Source organism: Malurus melanocephalus, unplaced genomic scaffold (assembly GCF_030028575.1).
Source record: "Malurus melanocephalus ecotype Western Australia unplaced genomic scaffold, MMel_1.1 scaffold_883, whole genome shotgun sequence".
In the NCBI taxonomy this organism is placed as follows: domain Eukaryota; kingdom Metazoa; phylum Chordata; class Aves; order Passeriformes; family Maluridae; genus Malurus; species Malurus melanocephalus.
The window spans coordinates 43,807-62,642 of NW_026624115.1; the positions used below are offsets into that span (position 1 = coordinate 43,807).

The 18,836-nt window shown below is 41.4% G+C and overlaps 1 protein-coding gene across 1 annotated transcript in view; it reads right to left on the reverse strand.

Annotated features, from left to right (window-relative positions):
* Positions 1-6,281: 6,281 nt before the first annotated feature.
* UPF2 (UPF2 regulator of nonsense mediated mRNA decay) overlaps positions 6,282-18,836 on the reverse strand; it is a 55,566-nt gene continuing 43,011 nt past the window's right edge. Inside the window, exons 21-23 of the mRNA XM_057385871.1 lie at positions 17,331-17,472; positions 13,606-13,726; positions 6,282-7,501 (exon numbers count right to left, since the gene is read on the reverse strand). Of these exons, the coding sequence (XP_057241854.1) occupies positions 7,492-7,501; positions 13,606-13,726; positions 17,331-17,472 (273 nt within the window). The 3' untranslated portion in view covers positions 6,282-7,491. The remainder of the gene's footprint in view (positions 7,502-13,605; positions 13,727-17,330; positions 17,473-18,836) is intronic.

An 18,836-nucleotide genomic window follows, 5' to 3' on the forward strand; every position in this document is an offset into this window, starting at 1 on the left:
ATGGTCAGATGTGTTCTTACCTCAAGGGACCTGCCAGGAAAGATTATTTTCCACTGGACTGTAATTACCTGCTGCTACTTCCAACTGGCCAAAAAAAAACACCAGGAGAGACTTCTGCAACTTTGGGATTAAACTGAGCAGGCACAAGGAGCMGTAGATAAACCAGCTGGCAGGCATGAAGGAGCAACTCAGCTTCAATTTCTCTTTTGTTCATGGGTCTTTGCACCTGCCCCTGAGCTTTAATGAATGTTTCACAGAGCCCCWGGAATCACAAACTAATTCTGAGTGGTTCCCAAAGCTGCTGAGGCACTCTTACCCAGGACCATTATTTTCTTCTCAGAGGGGTATCTCTGTCTCACAAAGAAACGCAGCTGCTACAGTATCCTTACCTGAAGGACAAAGTTTTTTTGGGTTTTGGGGCTTTTTCTCTCTTTTTTAAGGTATGTTGAAGGTTTGAATTTAAAAGAAAACAAATACATACAATCCTTTGCTTGACCACTGAGTCAGGGAGCCCTAGTTCCCAAAGCCTGTGCTACAGCCAGCCAGGGCCTCTTGAGCTGCTCCTGGCTTTAGTCCTTCCCGGTGATTGCTGCACCCAGTTCAGTGTCTGCACTGATCCCACAGCGGTGTCACCCTGTCCGCCCTCTAAATTCGCCCTTCCCACCTGTTCAGCCCCTGCCACCTGCCCCAGCAGCCACCKGAGCACTGGGACACTGCTCTGGGCAGGAGCAGGAGCTGTCTCACCTTATCGATGGCAGAGTTCTCCTGATTTGTTTGCCATCAGCCCCGTGTGGAGCTGGAGCAGGTGCGGGTGGGAAGTGCAGCTCAGCAGTGCCTTCCATCCATTGAACAGGGGATCTGCCTGCCCAGGGCGCTGGAGTAGAGGAGCCAGGACATCCTTCCTCTCCCTTTCCTGCTTTGCAAATGGAAGATTAGAGGAGTTCCTGTTAAAGCATCTGACCCACACAGCAAGGACACGGCGCTGGGGCAGCTGAGGGATGTTTTACCCAGACACCAACCACAGCTGGGGCATGACTGATTCAGAGGTTACTGCTGAGCATCACGCTTCTCTCTGTGAAGGGATGCACAAAACCACGTCCCTGCTCTCCCAGTAAGTGCACACCCCTCTCCCAGTGTCCCCACACAGACCTGTGGGAGGTGCCCTGTCCTTGAGCCAGGCTTTGYTCAGCCCAGGAGCAGCTCCACAGCTCAGTGCAGCAGTGTCAGCATCCTGTGAGCATCGTCCCAGAGCCTGGAGYGACAGCACAGAGCTGCACAGAGCCCTGGAGCTGCCAGCCCATGCTGGGCACAGCCCAGTTCGTGCTCCATGGCAGCTGTCACAGCATCCTCCTCTCACTGCTGGCTGCAGCTTCCCATGCAAGTCCCTTCCCTCTGATTCAGCCTCGGAGCTCTCTGTTAGAACAGGATTGCTCATTTCCTCACAGGGTTGGGGAGGTCAACTTCACCCTCAACTGTTTATGATGTATTTTTTTCCCATCATTTCGAAGGAAGCTCTTAACTCTCTGAGCTTCTGTTATTGTCAGCATCAGAAAACTGTAATTTTTTAATCTGTWCCCATAAGGAAGGGCAAGGGCTGCATTTCCCAGTGATGTTAAGCCAAGGAAAAAGAACAGAGATGAGCTTGACCTTTGTGTTTCCAGGCTTACGGAGTAATTCTGAATCACCCTTCCTCTCCCACCACCACACCTGCCCCTTTGGTAGCATTCCCTTGCCAGCCCAGGAGAAAAATCCAACAGCCTGGAAGCTCAGACTCGTGTGCCAGGAGCTGCTCATACTCTGATTAATGAAGATAAGCCACCCATTGTACCGACGATCAGAGGGTGGAATGACACCAGAAGGAAAACAGTATTCCTACAAGCTGTTGTGGCAGGAGGGGAATTATTTCTTGATACTTAAAACATCTATTAGGAAACAGTTGTCAGCACATTTCTATTTCCAATATCCAGCCCTGCACAAGAGCAGAGGATCYGCAGGGTCTTCAGGCTTCATGACACAAACTTCATTACCGTGGAACATTTCCTGCCTCCTAAACAGATTTCATTTTGCCTGATCAGGTTTAATTTTTATTTATGGCATGAGTTTGTTTTCCAGTGAGCTCGAGCCCAGGAAATGGGCACCGTGTGCCCAGCAGGGCAATTCCTGGTGCATCCTGTCACACCCCCCTCAGCTCCACGCCAGCCACGCCGAGAGCAGACACTTTGCGCTGCAGTTTGTCACCCTGCAGCAGCAGTGAGGCCTTCTCTGAATCCAAAASCTGCTCTGATTTTACAGTAGCTAACACTCACAGCCAGTAATAAACCCCTGCTTTTCATGAGTGTGGAATTTGGGATAAGACTGAATAATGAACTTGGTTTATTCACCCATCTTCGGCGTTTCAGCAGGGGGAGAGTGAGACTGTGTAAGTTCTCCTGTATCCTTCTTTCTCCTGGAAAAGCAAGTCTGCCACAGGAGGGATGAGGAAGCAGTGCCTGCCTGGAACAGCTCAGCTGAATTCCCGGAGAGAAGTGGACTGAAGCTGTGTCTTCCTCCCAGGAAAAGGCTCTTCCTGTTCCCCTCACCATTTGAAAAGCTGCTCAGAGCAGAGATAAGAACAGCCACAGCTGCCTCTGAGCTCCCTCTCACTGCTTGGTTATYTTCATTTCCATCACTCCAGGGATGCCACTTCCAGCAACTTGTAGCAATTTAATTACAGGATTAATACAGCAGCGAGCCCAACCTCCCTCCAGGTGGGTTCTGAAAGCTTCACATTCAAATCTTGCTTCTCAGGAGAGACCTGATTTTTAGCTCACCATGAACAGACAGATGTGTGTGCATATGTACCTAATATATATAGTGTAAATAATTAAAAACCTGAAAAAAAACAACCCCCAAAACAATTAAGAGGTAAATACAGCAAARTTTTCAAGCTCTTGGGCTGTCAACTGTGACTTGTTCCCAGCAGCAAACGTCACTCCCCTTTATCCCCTGCTCAACAGAAACTCTTTTCCTGCAGGTAAATGTCAAAGAACAAATAAACAGCAATAGCTAAATGTCTTCCTCCTTCTTAAGCGTCTCAACCACTTTTTTATTTGCCTGACGGCTTGGATCCAGGTAATGGAGGGAAGGAAGGAAGGAGGGAGGGAGAGAGGCYTTTTCACAGAGCACTGTTTGCTCTTCTAACGAGGATCACAAACACCAAGTGTTTGGCACAATCACACCAACAATAATAACCTAAAAGCAAAGTCTATAGTTCAAACAATGCAAGTAAATATTTTGACATTTGCTCATTTGTTTGATTCCTGCTCAAATAGTTTCCTACTTGCAGTACACTGGGATTTCCTTAGGAGTAGCTGGAAAGAATCTATTTATAGTGGAGTTCTGAGGAGACAGTGAGGTGTCATCTCAGAGGAGCATCTTCAGCAGGGCAGAGCAGTGCATGGCTGAGGAAAACCTCAGCAAGGAGCAAATTAGTGATGAAGCTCAAAGAAGGGAAAAAATAAGGAAAAAAAATGATGTATTTATGAAGGGGCAACAGCAGGCTCCTGGCATCATTATCGATGGATTAATTTTGGAAGTATTCACTCACCTGGCAAGGACACACAGCCCTAGTACTACAGCACCACTTTKGGGGGACAATAGTAATTAGTTAATTTGTTAACTCACTTTTTCATTTATCCACCTCCATTTATACTTCCCAACCCACCTGGGTCCTGCCAGTTGGACACACGGAGTGTCCATTGCTCAGCCTCAGCAATGCAGATCCCACCTGGATCTGTGGGGTTGGGAATGCCCATCCAGAGCTGCTCCCCATTCTGCACAGCTCTGCATTTACTGAGTCAAACACTCCCCCATAAAGCAGAGACAACAGCGTCAGCAAAGCACCCGAGCCGGACACAGCAGCTCCTCACAGCTCATCCTGCAGCCCTGCCAAACACACACWGACTGCCCTGCTGGAACAGGCAAAGGGAAAAATGCTGAGCTTAAGGAAATAAGGCAGATTCCACAATAGAGGTGGTTTCCTAAGCCTGAATACMCACAAAATTATGTGCACTGTGCAATGTATGCATCACTGTACTTTATATCTACATAACCAACAGCCCAATGGATTTCTCTCACTGCAGGCCTGGGAAGTTGAGATTACAGAAAGTCTGCAAACTCAGCAATTCACAAAAGAAAGATTTATACCTTTTTGTCTTTTATCACATTCCATCATTGTGGGTAGAGAAAGATGCCTGATAGTGCCAGCAGGAGGTCAAGGTGTTGCCTGTGAGTATTGGCATTCCTGGATCAAATACCAATTTCAGAGCTTCCCAGAGCTCCATCCCTGAGCAAGGGTCAACACAGCACCTCAGCTCCAACAGCTTTCAAGAGATGCACCATAAATCATGGAATGGTTTGGGTCAGAAGGAACCTTAAAGCCCATCCAGTTCCATCCTTTGCCATGGGCAGGGGCCCCTTTCACGTTACCAGGCTGCTCAGAACCCCCTCACAGGAGCCTGGGATGGCCTCAGACCCATCTTGTCGGKTTACAGGGACTCAGGCACATTCAGGTTCCTCGGGTGGCCACCAAATTGTCTCCTATGATGGAAAGTTCTTCATTCCCCCAAGTCCCTGCCTTGAGCTTTAAGAGCTTGAGAGATGAGGGAAGAGAAATTACAATCAAAAACTGAGGCACAAACCTACAACACACTTCGTCAGCTCGAGGAGCCTCACGTCAGTGAAGATAACTCCGAATGCCAAGGCCTGACTTTAGCCCAAATTCTTTCCACAGTAAGATAACAGAAATCTGTTACATAATCAAGGGTATGAAACAGTTTGTCCTTCATCTACATATGTTTTCCCAGATTTAACTCCTTCCTAGTAGGCTCAGGATCAATTCTGCAGAAATGCTCTTTGCAAGGGCACCTTCAACCAGCACCCCATGAGAAAGGGTTCTCAGGGAACATCCTCTGCCCTACCCAACTGTGCCACAGGTGGAATTTGGAATGACTTCCCCAGGGACCTGACACAGCTGGGGGCCACTGCRCTGCAGAGAAAGAGAAGCAGAGACATTAAATACAATTTCATTACTTAAAATAAACATCCTGTAATCTGGATAAAGCAGCAATATTCATAGGAAACAAACGCTGACCAAAACAGGCTATTCCCGTTCCTTTATCAACCCAGGCTGCACACCCAGCCATTTTAACCACCCTTTAAAGGAAGGCAAAGSATTCTACTGACACGAGAGGGAACCAAACAATCCCTGCAGGAACAACCTGCACGTGATCAGGCGGTGAAACTGCTGTGCAAGACCAAGCATCCAACCACATGAGGTGTGAGGTGAGCAAATGGGAAAGCAGAGAATAAACTGGATAAAAATTGGTATTTTTCAGTAGATCATGGAATGGTTTGGGTTGGAARGGAAGGGACTTCTAAAAGTCATCCAGTTCMACACCTCTGGTGTGTAGGGACAGCTTCAACTACATGAGGTTGAAATCCTGCATCTCTAGGCACGAGACACCCACCACCTCTCTGGGAAATCTGTGCCAGCATCTCATCACCCTCACTGTAAAAATTTYCTTCCTTRTATCTAAATTAAGTCAGCACTCTTTTAGTTTACAACCATCACCCCTTGTCCTACTGCAACAGGCCCTGCCAAAAAGTTTGTTCCCGTACATTCAATCTTGATTATTTCACTCTAGCACAACATTAGAATAATTGATTTTAAAATTAAACTTCAGAAGATTTCACTGAACTGTTTTTTGATTTCAGCCTTAAGTCAGGAAAATCCCCAGGTGACCCCAATCTATTTTTAGCAAATAATTTTATAAAGACATTTCCATTGATTCCAATTCCATCCAAGGCATTGGATTGACACATACAAAACAGAGCTAATGTTTTATTTTTATGCAGTTACTCAACCTAGATAAATTAAATGTCTTGGAAACTAAGCAGCATGTTGAGAAAAGGAAGCTGACTCTACTCTGAACCACAATTAGATGCTTAATTTGCTATTAGGAATTGGTAGGCATTGTTCTTCGGGGAAGTGGAAATTACATCTGACCAGAAGATATGGTCATATCGATGTAGGAGAATTCCTGGAGGAGCTCAGAGTTACAAATGTGATTAATAAAAATACCCATGAATTTCATGTGGGAGAAAATTATAGGAAAAAAATCACATAAGACTTGAATGAAAGACCTGGAATTCCTGTCTGAACTAGAGCCCAAAGTGCACCACAAACCCTTCAAAACATCATTTCCAAAGAACAATCTGAATGTCAAGAAGCAGACACCGACTCTAAATTACAACACTTTATTGCAGCATTGGCAAAGGTCAGATTTCTGAAGCTGGTGAAGATCGGGCGGCATTTCTGTATGAAATGTTACAATTTTACAAGTCTCTCTTCCTACATGCAGAAACCAAAACCAGTGGTAAAAAGGATTTTAAAAGAGCTAGAAAAAAGAATTAGTAGTAACATACAGATGGGCTCCTTAACTCAATGAACTACCTCTACCTGAAAGCAAACAAAACCCTAYGCTAATAAATAACAGATTGTCAGAAACAGACCAAGAAACCTCATTTCTACTTAGAAAAAAATAAAAATTCTACTTGTTTCCAGACTTAAATCTTTTTTTTTTTTTTTAACTTTTTGTTTGTTTCAATAGACACAGAGGCTTATCAACCCATGAAGATCAACAAAATATTTGGATCCACTCCTTGACATCCTCCTGTTATGCTGACTGGCACGTTTTGGTTTTCAATGATACATACAATGGGCTCAACTATATCCCTGTCTTTAGGCTGGTGTCAGGCTGTTCCAAGCAGTACGAGTCAACACCCTGTGTTCATCAACTTCACTTTCTATTTTAGACCTTAACAGACATTTTACCTCCTTGGCTCTTCAGTTTTTCACCCCTCCCCACCCCCTTTCTGGCACATCTGGCAGCAAAAGGCTCATCCTTAACTAAGAACATCCTCGCTGAGGAGTGTTTAAGAAGTTATCCTACTCGGCAGGGTTTTCTTCTGGATTTTGCCATTTGCTCTACATTTTTCTACTGTAGATTTGCAGCCCCTAAAGAACATCCTTCCAACACCAAGTGCTCGAGTCGGAAACAACATAACTTGTGGCGAGTTCAGAGCTTTGTTTCCCTGCAAGCTGTGCTGCCAAAGGCCCTTCCCATTCCAGTGTAATCGTCTGAATCCAGGCTGATCTCGGCTCTCACCGAGCTGCTCGCCGGTCAAGTTCCCCATCTCGTTCGTTTGCTTCTGCTCCTATGAGAAGATTAACCCTCAACGCGGTTCCCATAACAAAAAGCTTTTTTTGGGGGGGTGGGGGGGGAGAGGGGAGGCTGCTCTTCGTGCCCCACGGCCCCAGCCTGTCCCAGGTTTCGGTTCTGAACGCTCTAGACTGACATGCTGAGATGTGTCCACTGCTCTCGTTTAATCGCTGGAGGACTCCACAACACCAGAGATACAGGACCTAATGAAATGACACTGGCGGCTGGATCAACGTCTCCTGTGGGAAGAGAGGAGGGGGAATCAGTTCAGTTGGAGGTGCTCRGCCCCTGAAAGCAGCTGACACTCATTCTGATACTCTTTTACCCTCTAAAAGAAAGTTACATATTTCTGTTTTCTGCACAGACATTTCAAAAGGCCACATCGGACAAAAGGGGGATAATCTGCACCTTATCATCCCAGATGAGATGCTGAACTACTGAAGCACACAGCTGAGCTGGGAATTTGTTGAAAAAATGAGTTATTGTAAAAGTTTTCATCTTTCCATGCAGTTTCTAAATGCTYAGAAATTCTGCAGAAATGTTACAAAGGGCTTTCCACAGGTGAATTATTGGTTAGAACCTTTTTTYAGAGTCAACAGCTGCATTAAAATATTCCATCATCTCTCTTTCATGAAACACATTCCTACCCACAAAAAGTCACATTTAATCCTCCAAAGAACATAGAAATGCATTGAAAAATGACACCAGTTTGYAGACAGGGGATTCAAAAGGACCAGGGCAATCCAGACTAACGCTACCCCAGTGTCACTAACTTCAGCACAAYTGCAGTTACTGTATCTGGGTTTGTTTTCAGCTGATTTCTAGGCTACAAATTAAAATTAATAATACACAGCAAAATAAAACTTCAACATTAATAATTCCAAGAAAGTTTCAGGGCTATGCATCCAGTGTTTTTATCACATAAACACAATAGTTCAAGTTTCTTTACATCAGGGCATAAACCTCCAGTGTTTGTTGGAGCAGTCATTTCATCTAAAGCTGKTTTTTACTGAAAATCTTGGAAGAAAAATGTTAACTGGACATGGTAATGTCTGCATCTCTTGTACCAGGTGAAACTTTCATACTAATTTTGTATTTGTATGTGTTGCTTTGTTTTGATATCCAGTATTTTCTGTGTTTTAAACACACCGTGTATTTTTGCCAGGAAGTCCCAAGCTGATGCATCACTAGAACTCACTGCAGRACTGCTTCTATTATTTGGTCTTAACAACCTTTTCATGTTCCATAATGTCATTTTCTAATTCTTTKTGGCAMTCTTGATATCAGGAATACTGGCTAYGTGCTTTCAATAGAAAGGAACTTTAATTTTGATTTATTTAGTAGACTGACATCTCACTTGCAGAACGTTACAACTGAAGAAAAAAAACCCATCACTGAATTGCAGGATCATGCTTTTACCTCTCCATGTCCTCTTAAAAATAATTCTACTGCTGATGGGGAGGGAAGAAAAAATATTGGAATGGGCTGCATGCTTCTAACTTGGTCAAAATGACTCTCCTGAACCAGCAGGTACSAGTACATGCAGGGAGCAGATCCGTGTTTCAGTGGATTACAGCAAGGTGCTGCTGCAGCCAAAACTAGCAGTAGTAGTTTTTCCCAAACCAGGTATTTCACACTTGTGTCCAAACTAGTAAACTTGATCCAAACCTGTATTTAGTAAGGTCAAACTCAGTACACAGATGTAATTAAAACMATCTTGAGCTCTCTGTGTAAAAGGAATCAATTCTTTGCAGTCTCCTCTCACACTCCCCATCCTCCCACTGACACAGGTATTAATTTGTGTAAAATTCATACTGGCTTCTCATGCCACTGCTGAACATTAACACATTAACACCTATGACAGAGAAATACATAGAACCTCTTCAACCAAACCATGGCTAAAGCAGAAAACTGGAAGCCATGAAAACACACAGAAACATCACACCATAGGCTATGAGATAATCACAGATCCATGGCACTTGTGGAGCTGGGAAAGCTCAGTCAGCAAGACATCACAGCTTAAACTGAGAAGTGYCCAGGAAATCAATGATCGACTCATTTCTGCATGTTGCTGACATCACAAGATCAYAAAAAATCATTTTATTTCTAAACAYGTGAGACCTTTGAAGTTGGATTTCATACTTCTCCCTAATCCCCCCGTGCCCTCCAATCCACAACACTGCATTTCTGCAGTGTTGCATTTCTGCATARGTCTCACAAATTTTCAGCTCCAAACACCTCCCTTCCCAACTCACTCCCTGCTTTGCTTTTCTCAACCAATTTCTGCTTCAATGCACTTTGTTCTCTCTCCTTGCTAATCACACTAACCAAAACTGGGAACATGGAGCAGAAAACACCACAGTGTCCATTAAAAACCTAACAAATATGACTCATCACCTTCCATACTGTGAACTCACAAATTCAAATAAACCACAAAAGCTGGACTCACCTAAGTAAGAGAATCTTAACTTCTGCAAGTTATTTTATATTCTCATCTGTTCATCAAAAATAAAACCCTCTGACAAAGTGAAACCAAAGTCAGTGTGCAGAGTGGGCTGGGAGCAGGAAGATGTTTTGGGGATTGGCAGCTGGTTTCCAGAAGGCCACAAAGCAGCAGGGGGTTTTGGTAGGTAGTTGTTATTATTTGAAGTGAAAGAACTTTTTGCAACACAAGAGTCTTTCCAATTGAGCACAGCTAACGAACACAAGGTTGCCTTCCATTGCCCTCTGAACTACTGTGATCATGTTTTCTCTCCAACTTTTCTGTCTGTGTTAGACTCACACCTAGCTTGCACCATCCTACTCAACAAGCACCATCCTACCAAGGCAAACACCTGAGGCTTTTCTTATTCTTTTTGTTCAGCTGCAGTGCAGTCCACCAGAAGCAGCTGCAGGATTTGGAGCCTCCCTCCCGTATTCCTCCCTTTGCTCTCCTCCCATGAAAAAGCTGAAAACAGGGGTTGGAATTTCTTAGCTGTGTTTGAAAYGCTCATCTCAAYAAGAAGTGAATTCAAAGCTTCATARAACAGTATTGTTAATGCATCAGCTTCATGACAGGTGATGTATGAATTGTGTTGGTCCAGTAGCTGAAACAGGAAACCATGTTAAATGCACATTTCTCCTTATTACCWAACTCGGATTTTTCAGCATTAATGCAATATTCTTTATGATGAGAATATTTAGCTAATAAAATCYCAGCATCCTGTTATTACCATTATGCTTCATTTTTCTTTATTAAATGGGTTAAAGAGCAATAAGAGTCAGATGTAAACAGGAGATCTAAAATCACCATTTMACTTGAGTATGATTTGGTTTGCCAGCCTATACCTGCATCCCCAGGGGAACTTTGGCCCTTCTTCGCTACACTTTCAAAACAGCAACAAATTTTCAGATTACTACTTTTAATAAGGAGAGGTTTAACAAGACAAAATCCTTGGTAAGGCCCTGCTTCTCAAGAGAAGAAATAGTAACAGGGAGAAATTTGACTTTCTTGGTAATCAATATTTTTAAATAGATTTATATAATGTCGTTATTTTCATTTCATTTTAAAACCATGCCATTTAAAGCATCTCAATCCTCTTAAACAAAGGAAAACCACTTTATTTTTAACAAGCTGTTCATAACTGTAAAAGTCTATTTTTATGATAATCCCATCACCAAAAGAATTACCTTAGTAAATTTTGTGTTTCCTGAAAGAGGCAGTTTAATATCCTGAGAGCCAAAAAGGCCTCTGTTAACACACAAATGCTACAGAAATGGAGGCAAGAGAGAAAAGTTTTTTCTTCCCAGTTCTGCTGAAGCAAATCAAGGAACCCTACTTTTAATGGAGTCACAGTAAATTATCTTCAAGGCCAGTCATTCTTACATGTTCGAATCCCAGAAAGAATCTCCTCCTTACAGGATTAGCAGGTCTCAAAACCTGAGGCAATACAAGCAGGCAATTCCAAGCAAACAGGAATAAATTCCAATTTTTGATCCAGCATTTTGCACGTACTAAATAATAAGAAGTCTGGCAAAGCCTGTAAATCTCACWGCATTCACTTTAGTACAGAACACTGACATTAGTAGAGGAGAAATCAAGTAAATGCTGCAAAAGATTTCTCCTTTTTTAAAAACATATATAGGGTTAATGGCTTAGCGAGATCCAGTTGTTCAAAGCCAAAAAGATATGAAAGAACCAAATGCTGCCTTCATTAATATCTGAAATGACAACTTCTGAACTGTTACAATAGGTAGATTTGGMTTTAACTTCCTAAATGGTGTTTGAAATACAGTGGCTAGGCCATGTTTAGCAGCACAAAAGCAAAGGTAAAAACAAGAAATCAATTTCTCTATTCTCAACACTATCTGAAATGCAAGGCCTCATCCCTACCTCAGCTATCAGAACCTGTCACACTGTGCATTCCAGGGGAATCAACCAGATTTATTTACTCTGATGATCCCTAACCTCAAGAAATTTAAAATAAAAAGTTGCGTAGCTTAGAGAAAGCAGCAAACTACCATTTCCACTAAGTCTGAATTATTTTGCAAGAAAACAACATATCAGTCATGTTCACGCACAAAGAAGCAGCAACACAACACAGTGTACTTATGGAAGTGATAACATCTGYGTTACACACGTTGGTTCAGGCATGGAGGAATGTGAAACCTCCTCTAAACAGATATTAAATTTTGCAGCTCAGTTCCTATCTGCTCTCAGCAASATACTCCAGTGTGCTCAGAATCCACGGGGCAACCTCTTAACAAAGCATGAGGGGGGTCTGGGCAGAGACTGCAGTGCACYCTTCAAAGTCACAAGACAGTTTTCAATAGATCCCATAAATGACAGGATCTAAAAACACAAGCAACAGACAGTCTGTGCCACTGGGAAGGCATCGGTGGACCCACAGTCTCCAATAAATAAATGGATTTAAGAAAAATACAGTTCCCTTACTGCAGGCTGAGATGGCTCAACCAATGCGTGACTGCCAGGCAGAGCACTGCAGTATACAACAAATAAAATACACCTGCTAAAACAAACTTCCTGGTCTCTGTTTTAAAGAGCTCATGGATTAAAAGGAACAAAGAGTAAATTCCATCATACAAAACTGCATCAGCATTGCAAGTGCATGGCACTTAAACAAGCAAACATACTCAAGCTGTTTGCTGGAAAATGTCTGACCTACTTCCCAGTTAAGTCCCTTCAACACCTGAATATAAAAAAATTTCTAAAGAAATGYATTTAAAAGATATCTACAGATAACACATCTACTGGTCTGACTGYTGTATTTGAAGAATAACTGTAGAATGCTCCTCGTGCCTGGAAGAACAGAAGACTGCAGCTATTTATGAAACACCTGCAAGTATTGTGGCAATTCAGTGAAACTGAATACCTTGTATTCCTAAAACAGCATTAGGTCACAGTGATATGAAAAAGCTAAATGGAAGGCACTGMTCATTTTATTCAGTTACATCTGGTTCATTTTAAAAAAACCATTTATTTTAAACTGCAATCTTTTAAAAAATGGGGGTTTTTGTTCAAGTAGTGTCTCTATGAGGTCTCAGTGGAGTAAGTGATCATCAGGACATTACAAAATGATCATAAATATGCACCACGAAGATGTTGAGAATGCTACTGGTACACAGGAATAATACATTACATTAACTTAGGTAAACTGTCCCTTCCCAGCTGCTGCTCCTATCAATCCACCTTCAAAATTAACTTGCAAAGAAAAGAGGAACATGAAAGCAAGTCTGCGTTTCACCCAAAACTCTGTCTATTCAAATTCGTGCTGCAGGGCTAATTTAGTGGTTTATTTGCCAGCTCACTCTGAGTGAGAAAAGACATACTAAAGCCTCACAACAATCATTAAGTAATCAGGAATGACTCTTTTCATATTAATGCTAATTTTGGTACACTCTTGCACATCATAAATTGAAAGTTCTCCTCCCACTTCCCCACCTTTATTATATTTACTTTTCGTTCAGGGCATCAAATACAGAGGAATAACTGACAAATTCACACCACACAGAAAGAGCATAATGGGAATTTTTGCAGATGCTAAAAAAAAATCCTCTCCCCCTCTCACTGAGAAAGCAGACTTGCATCTTCTCCCCTACAAAAAGAGGCTCAGATTCTACCASGCATTTCACAACTGAAAAATAACCTTTTGGCTTCCAAACTGTTAAGGAGGTACAGATACTACTTAGAAGCAAAAAACATTGCTTGGCATTTTAAGAGAATGCTTTAGAATGAAAACGACTGCCCAACACACTCACTAAAGAGATCATTATCTGTTTCAATTATGAAGGYAATTACTTGCCCAGAACCAGAATTACCACATTTAAAGGAAGATTGTCCTACCTCCCACCGGTTTTAAAGATTAGATCTGCATTAGGTGCTCCCTTCGGATGCTGGTAACGAGGCCGCCTCTCACGATTAGTATTTGCTGGAGCTGGACGCTGTGCCAGAGACTGCAACATTTCTGGGAATTCAGGCAGAAGAAAGTTAAATAGAAGGAAGTTAAATACATTTTCTATGCATCATTTTACAATGGAATTTACACAAGCACATTTCACTGCCATTTATACTTACACTTTGCTGTAGAGTTAACACTCGTCAAGTTATTCCTCAGAATTAGAGAAAGTTACCAAATTGCATCTACAGCTTTGATAAACTCAAGCTACCCCACAATATGAACTTGCMTTTCCAGATGTTCCTGCAGAAGGAACTGCCAGCAATGGTTTTCATCACAGATGCTTAAAAAAGGGCCTGTGACCTTCTCTTTCTAAACACATCAGCCACCGCTTTCTTCATCAATGATCAGGAACAAAGACTCACAGCAGCATGAGGGGCATCAACATTAAAGCTCCCCGGAATAGTAACAACTGGACAATGCTGCTGCCAATTAAAGACTCAGCAAGAAACCTCTCCTAAAATTAGGCATTGCCAGTCAGGTATTTAAGTCTAAGCTTGGCATAATTGGATCCCTTTCCAGGGAAGRCAGGCACCTGAAGAAGGTGACTCAGCTGACCTACATTGCACCAGCTGTCCCATGGATGGAATTTTTCACTTTATCATGAGTAGGAATCATTTGGTGGGTGCAGAAAGCAGGTCACACTACCCAGTTTAACCCTGGACAGCCAACCCTTGGGCAAATTAAGCTAGGATGTTATTGTATTTTGAGATTTTGAGATTTGGTAAAACTCAGTTTCTACCATTTCATTTTTGTAATGATAAAAAAAAGTCTCTTTACCAGGCTAAGTTATGGTTATTAATTAGCCAATATAAYTATAGAGATACATCACAGGAACTGCCAGGTAACCTCTGCCCATCTGTTAATCCATCTAATGGAAAGTATTCCTGACAGTCCACCTGAGCAAGGATCTAYATTACTCAGCAAACAGACAGATGGGATAAATGAAGGGGAAAAGTGGAATAAGCTGTTAAACAGATTATGTTTGAAAGTCTGCTCTGTCTGGTTCTCTAATCTCTGGTAATCTTATTGGAGACACACACCCATCACCTGCTCCACACACACTTCCACCACTGCTCTCAATGACCTGCAYAGGACAGAACTAGGGACTCTAAGGAGGTCCCCTCACCATTTATGAAATGCAGGTGAAGCTTTAAGTAAAGTTATCCAGTCCTTGAGAAACTGGGATGATTCAACATACAGTATCTGTGCCATCAGTCAATAACCCCTGCATTCATGCTCTGTACACTGCCTATTCAGCACCTGGCAATGGCAAAGGAAGCCACTGAACACAGTGACAGCCCACGTTTGTGAAGATCATGAAATGTCATCCTTCCCAACAATCCCACGTGCCAGGACAGACTCCTGGGGGCAATGAGGAGACTCAGGAGGAAAACCAGAAGAGGGTACACTGCCAGCCAGGTGTGAGCAGCAAACAATGAATGAACAAGTACGTGCACTTCTGCCTCTGCTGTTTTCCACGTGGCAGGTGGAAGGAAATACGGGACTGGGAAGTTCAGTACAGGAGAAGGGAACAGAAGGCAGAGACAGCAGGGGGGCACAGTGTTTTCTTGGCTGAAGACACATCACCAAACCACCTTGGTTTTTTAGTGAAGAGAATAAATAATCCACACAGAAAAGTACCAGTCTAAATYAGAGAGCCACCCAAGCTCCTAATAGTTCTTTAAATTAAAAAATGTTTGTAATACAATAAGCTTTGCTCAAACATTAAATCATTATCTGATACTACTTTGAAGTACACTTGTGAATTTCAATCCATTAGCTACCCTGTGCAGATGAAAAGAACAACAAGTACATGTGCAAACGTTGGGACAACCCTGAGGCATTCTTCCAGAAACTGAGAATTCTTCCTGTCTTGGTAACTTCAAAGCATGAAACAGAAATTTTAACCTTACACTTTTGTAAAATAGGTAGGTACCAACTTGTTACAGACAGGATGACTCTTCAAAAGTAACAATCAGCTGCAGAAAATCTAAATAAAAAATAGTTCCAAAGGAGAACGTAATTTGGCCTGTTTAGTTTAACCTGATTAAAAGGTCGTTTTTAGTTTGGTTTTACTTTGTATATTACACCCATGTTAATAAGATGGATCAACAGCCGTTTTAAAAAGGGATGTCAATTATGGAAAACCATTTTTCTTTTGTGTTGATTTCCTTCCTGCATAAAAGCTTTATACACAGCAACTAAATAAAAATCTATGAGAAAATAATTTTAAAAGAAATGCCTATTACCAGCTATCAATTGATATCAGTTTTGTCCAACAGAAATGAATCAATGTAATCCAATGTTTTTGGATTACACAAAATTAAAAAGCACAATTGCTCACAACAAAGTCCTAGATTAAATGGGCTTTTAAAGATATCAACAAAGTCATATAACAGGGCATAAAACCAAACACCTTGACCAGTAGAAATATCAGAAGTATCTAATCTGCAAAAACTCTGAGACAAGCACTAAAATGTCTAATTCTAGAGTCAACRCTTACTCTTCCTTTTTCAGAAGTGGGCTTTTTAAGAGCAATGTCACAGAAAAGAAGTTTTTGAGCTAATTACTATATTTAAAACTAAGAATATAATGTGTTATATTTCAGAGCTCTGCAGACACTTTGGAAGGTACTCCTTTTTACAATTACAACTTTAGTTCTGGTACTATCAAAGTTCTGCAAGGAGTACTGGATTCCATAGTGTTTTACAATTAGAACTGCTTTAATTTAATTATTTCCCACTTTTTGATGAACAATGACCTTTCACTAAATACCTTAAATGAGATTTCCTGCTAATTAATTACTTACACTGTGATTAGCACCAAACTACAACATCTTCACGAAAAAAAACTTTTGATATGTTAAATGGAAATGCTAACATAAAACATCGGTTTTATTGGGCTGGCTTTGTTTACTATCTGAGTAAGCCAAGGGAAGTAGAATCTAAAAAAACCACAACCCAAAACAAACCGTCCAACAACTGAACAYCATCAGCTGCACCTGYTTGGGGACTGTATGATCTTCTGGATTAACTGTTTGCTTCAATCTGTCCAGGCTCCAAACTGCCTAACTTGCATATCTTCAAAAAACAAGTTAATTACACAATCTGTATGAAACCTTCATTTTGTTAATATATGCTTATGTTCCAGATTTGAGGACTCCTAGAGCCTTTACATTTTGCATTTCTCTGGTAAAGGTTACATCAGTATTTGCAAATCTCAGCAAGACTAATGAAGAGTCTAAATACTATCAATATCTAGAACACCTATTAATAGCTTAAAAGCAGAGTTTACATCGCACAGAATTAATCTTGTATCCAACTGAACTGTCTTGCAGTCAATATCAGATTAATTTTGTATTACTTTAATTTTAAAAAACTATCTCAGTTCTTCCCCTTTTCCAAAATAAATGGAAATGCTGAAATTGGAGACCCACTTTGAAAACGCCCTTTCATGGAACAGCTACAAAGACTTCTTCAAGTATAAAGAGCAGGGAGTAAACAATAAATGACTGAAACCCATAATACAGTTTCCTGTAAGTATTGCAAATCAATATTTAGAACTTCAGCTGCTAATTATCACAAATAATACTTTCTGCAGAGTYTCTTACCCTGATAGTCCTCTTGTTCTTGCCGTTCATTGATATCCAAAGTGAGCTTTTTCATTCTCATTCTCTCCTCCTGTTCCGCTTGCTGTTGGTTCCAATGGTTTGCAGCAAGTTGGGAAGACATCGGTACATTTAGGATCTTAAACTGCAAATGAAAWWAAWTTTTWMRKKKYCMWYMRRRRAAAAAAACCCAACCAATAAAAAACAATTCAAAATACAGAAATGCTATGKTTATTTCTAGGTTATTTCAACGAAATACTGTCAACAGAAGTTTCTGCTGTGAAGTGTGTTGTTTGTTGGTTTGTTTTTAAGCTCTTTTTCACATAAAGCAGCATRAGAAAATGGAAACCTGCTAAAGACACAGAACACACAAAAAAGGCTGAGGCCAAAACCTATTACACACAATATTAATGGGAACAAAACTGACTGATTTTCCCTAGGAACGTACAGCCATATGTTTTATTTATTTTGATGCCAGCAGATATGCCCACAGAGAATTACACCGGTCTTGCGATGAAAGCACCACAGCTGCCTCAGAAAGCTGCATCTCCCTCTTCAGGTCTCCTCTTTCCGAAGAGATTAAGCCTCCTGAGCACAATTTCTACTATTATCCCTTGTGGTAACAGAGGAGAGACATTTCAAGCATTTCAATATTCCTGGGCATTCCTTGGCCAGTGCTTATCTTCCTAAGATTAATTCGGGCTCCACAGTGCTTCTTTTTGGTCTGGAGACAACCATGGTGTCAAATTGATCTCTTCCTCCTCCCCCACACCCAAACATGCCCACCACACATTCAACCCATTATCTGATTAGCCATAAGGTACACCAGGTAAGCTTGGCACTCCTACAGAAGTAGCCCCTCTCTGAAAATCCACCTTGTATTTTTAGGAAGGTGTAGGGAAGGTGATTTCTTTTTCCCGAGACTCAGAAAATCCAAGTTCCTACTTCCACATATTTTTTTTACAATTGTTCCACAACAGAGAATTCTTAATCTCATCCACTGAAAACTGAAACAACTCAAACAACCTTTAATGCTAAAGTTTGCAAACATTTAGAAAAAAAATCTCCCTTCCTCCTTCAACTCCATGTCCATTAGAAATAAGTATTTCTGTGCCTTAAGAAGGGTAATGCATTTAAGGATAATCACTCTCAATATTCTATAAGTACTCTGAATCCTGCTGCTTGTTCTCATCATATGAGTTCTACTTCTTTTCTGTTACACTGTCAAAAGCTGCAGAGAGATAAATTATCCCAACCTCTGCTGAGAAGGTTTAGAGTAAAAGCAAAATCCTCACCACCTGCAGTTAGGATTTAATGCAATAATCACTAAACAATCTCAAGGTATCTCAGACAGTAATGCCTCACTAGCAGCAGAGTGATCKGTGTGAGAAGACTCCGAGTACTCAGATGCAGCATTTGAAAATAAATTRTGTTTGAAATAGCTAAGACAGACTCTTGAAAASACCTGAGAAAAACCTGGGCACAGTAAATMCTTAAACMGTACAAACT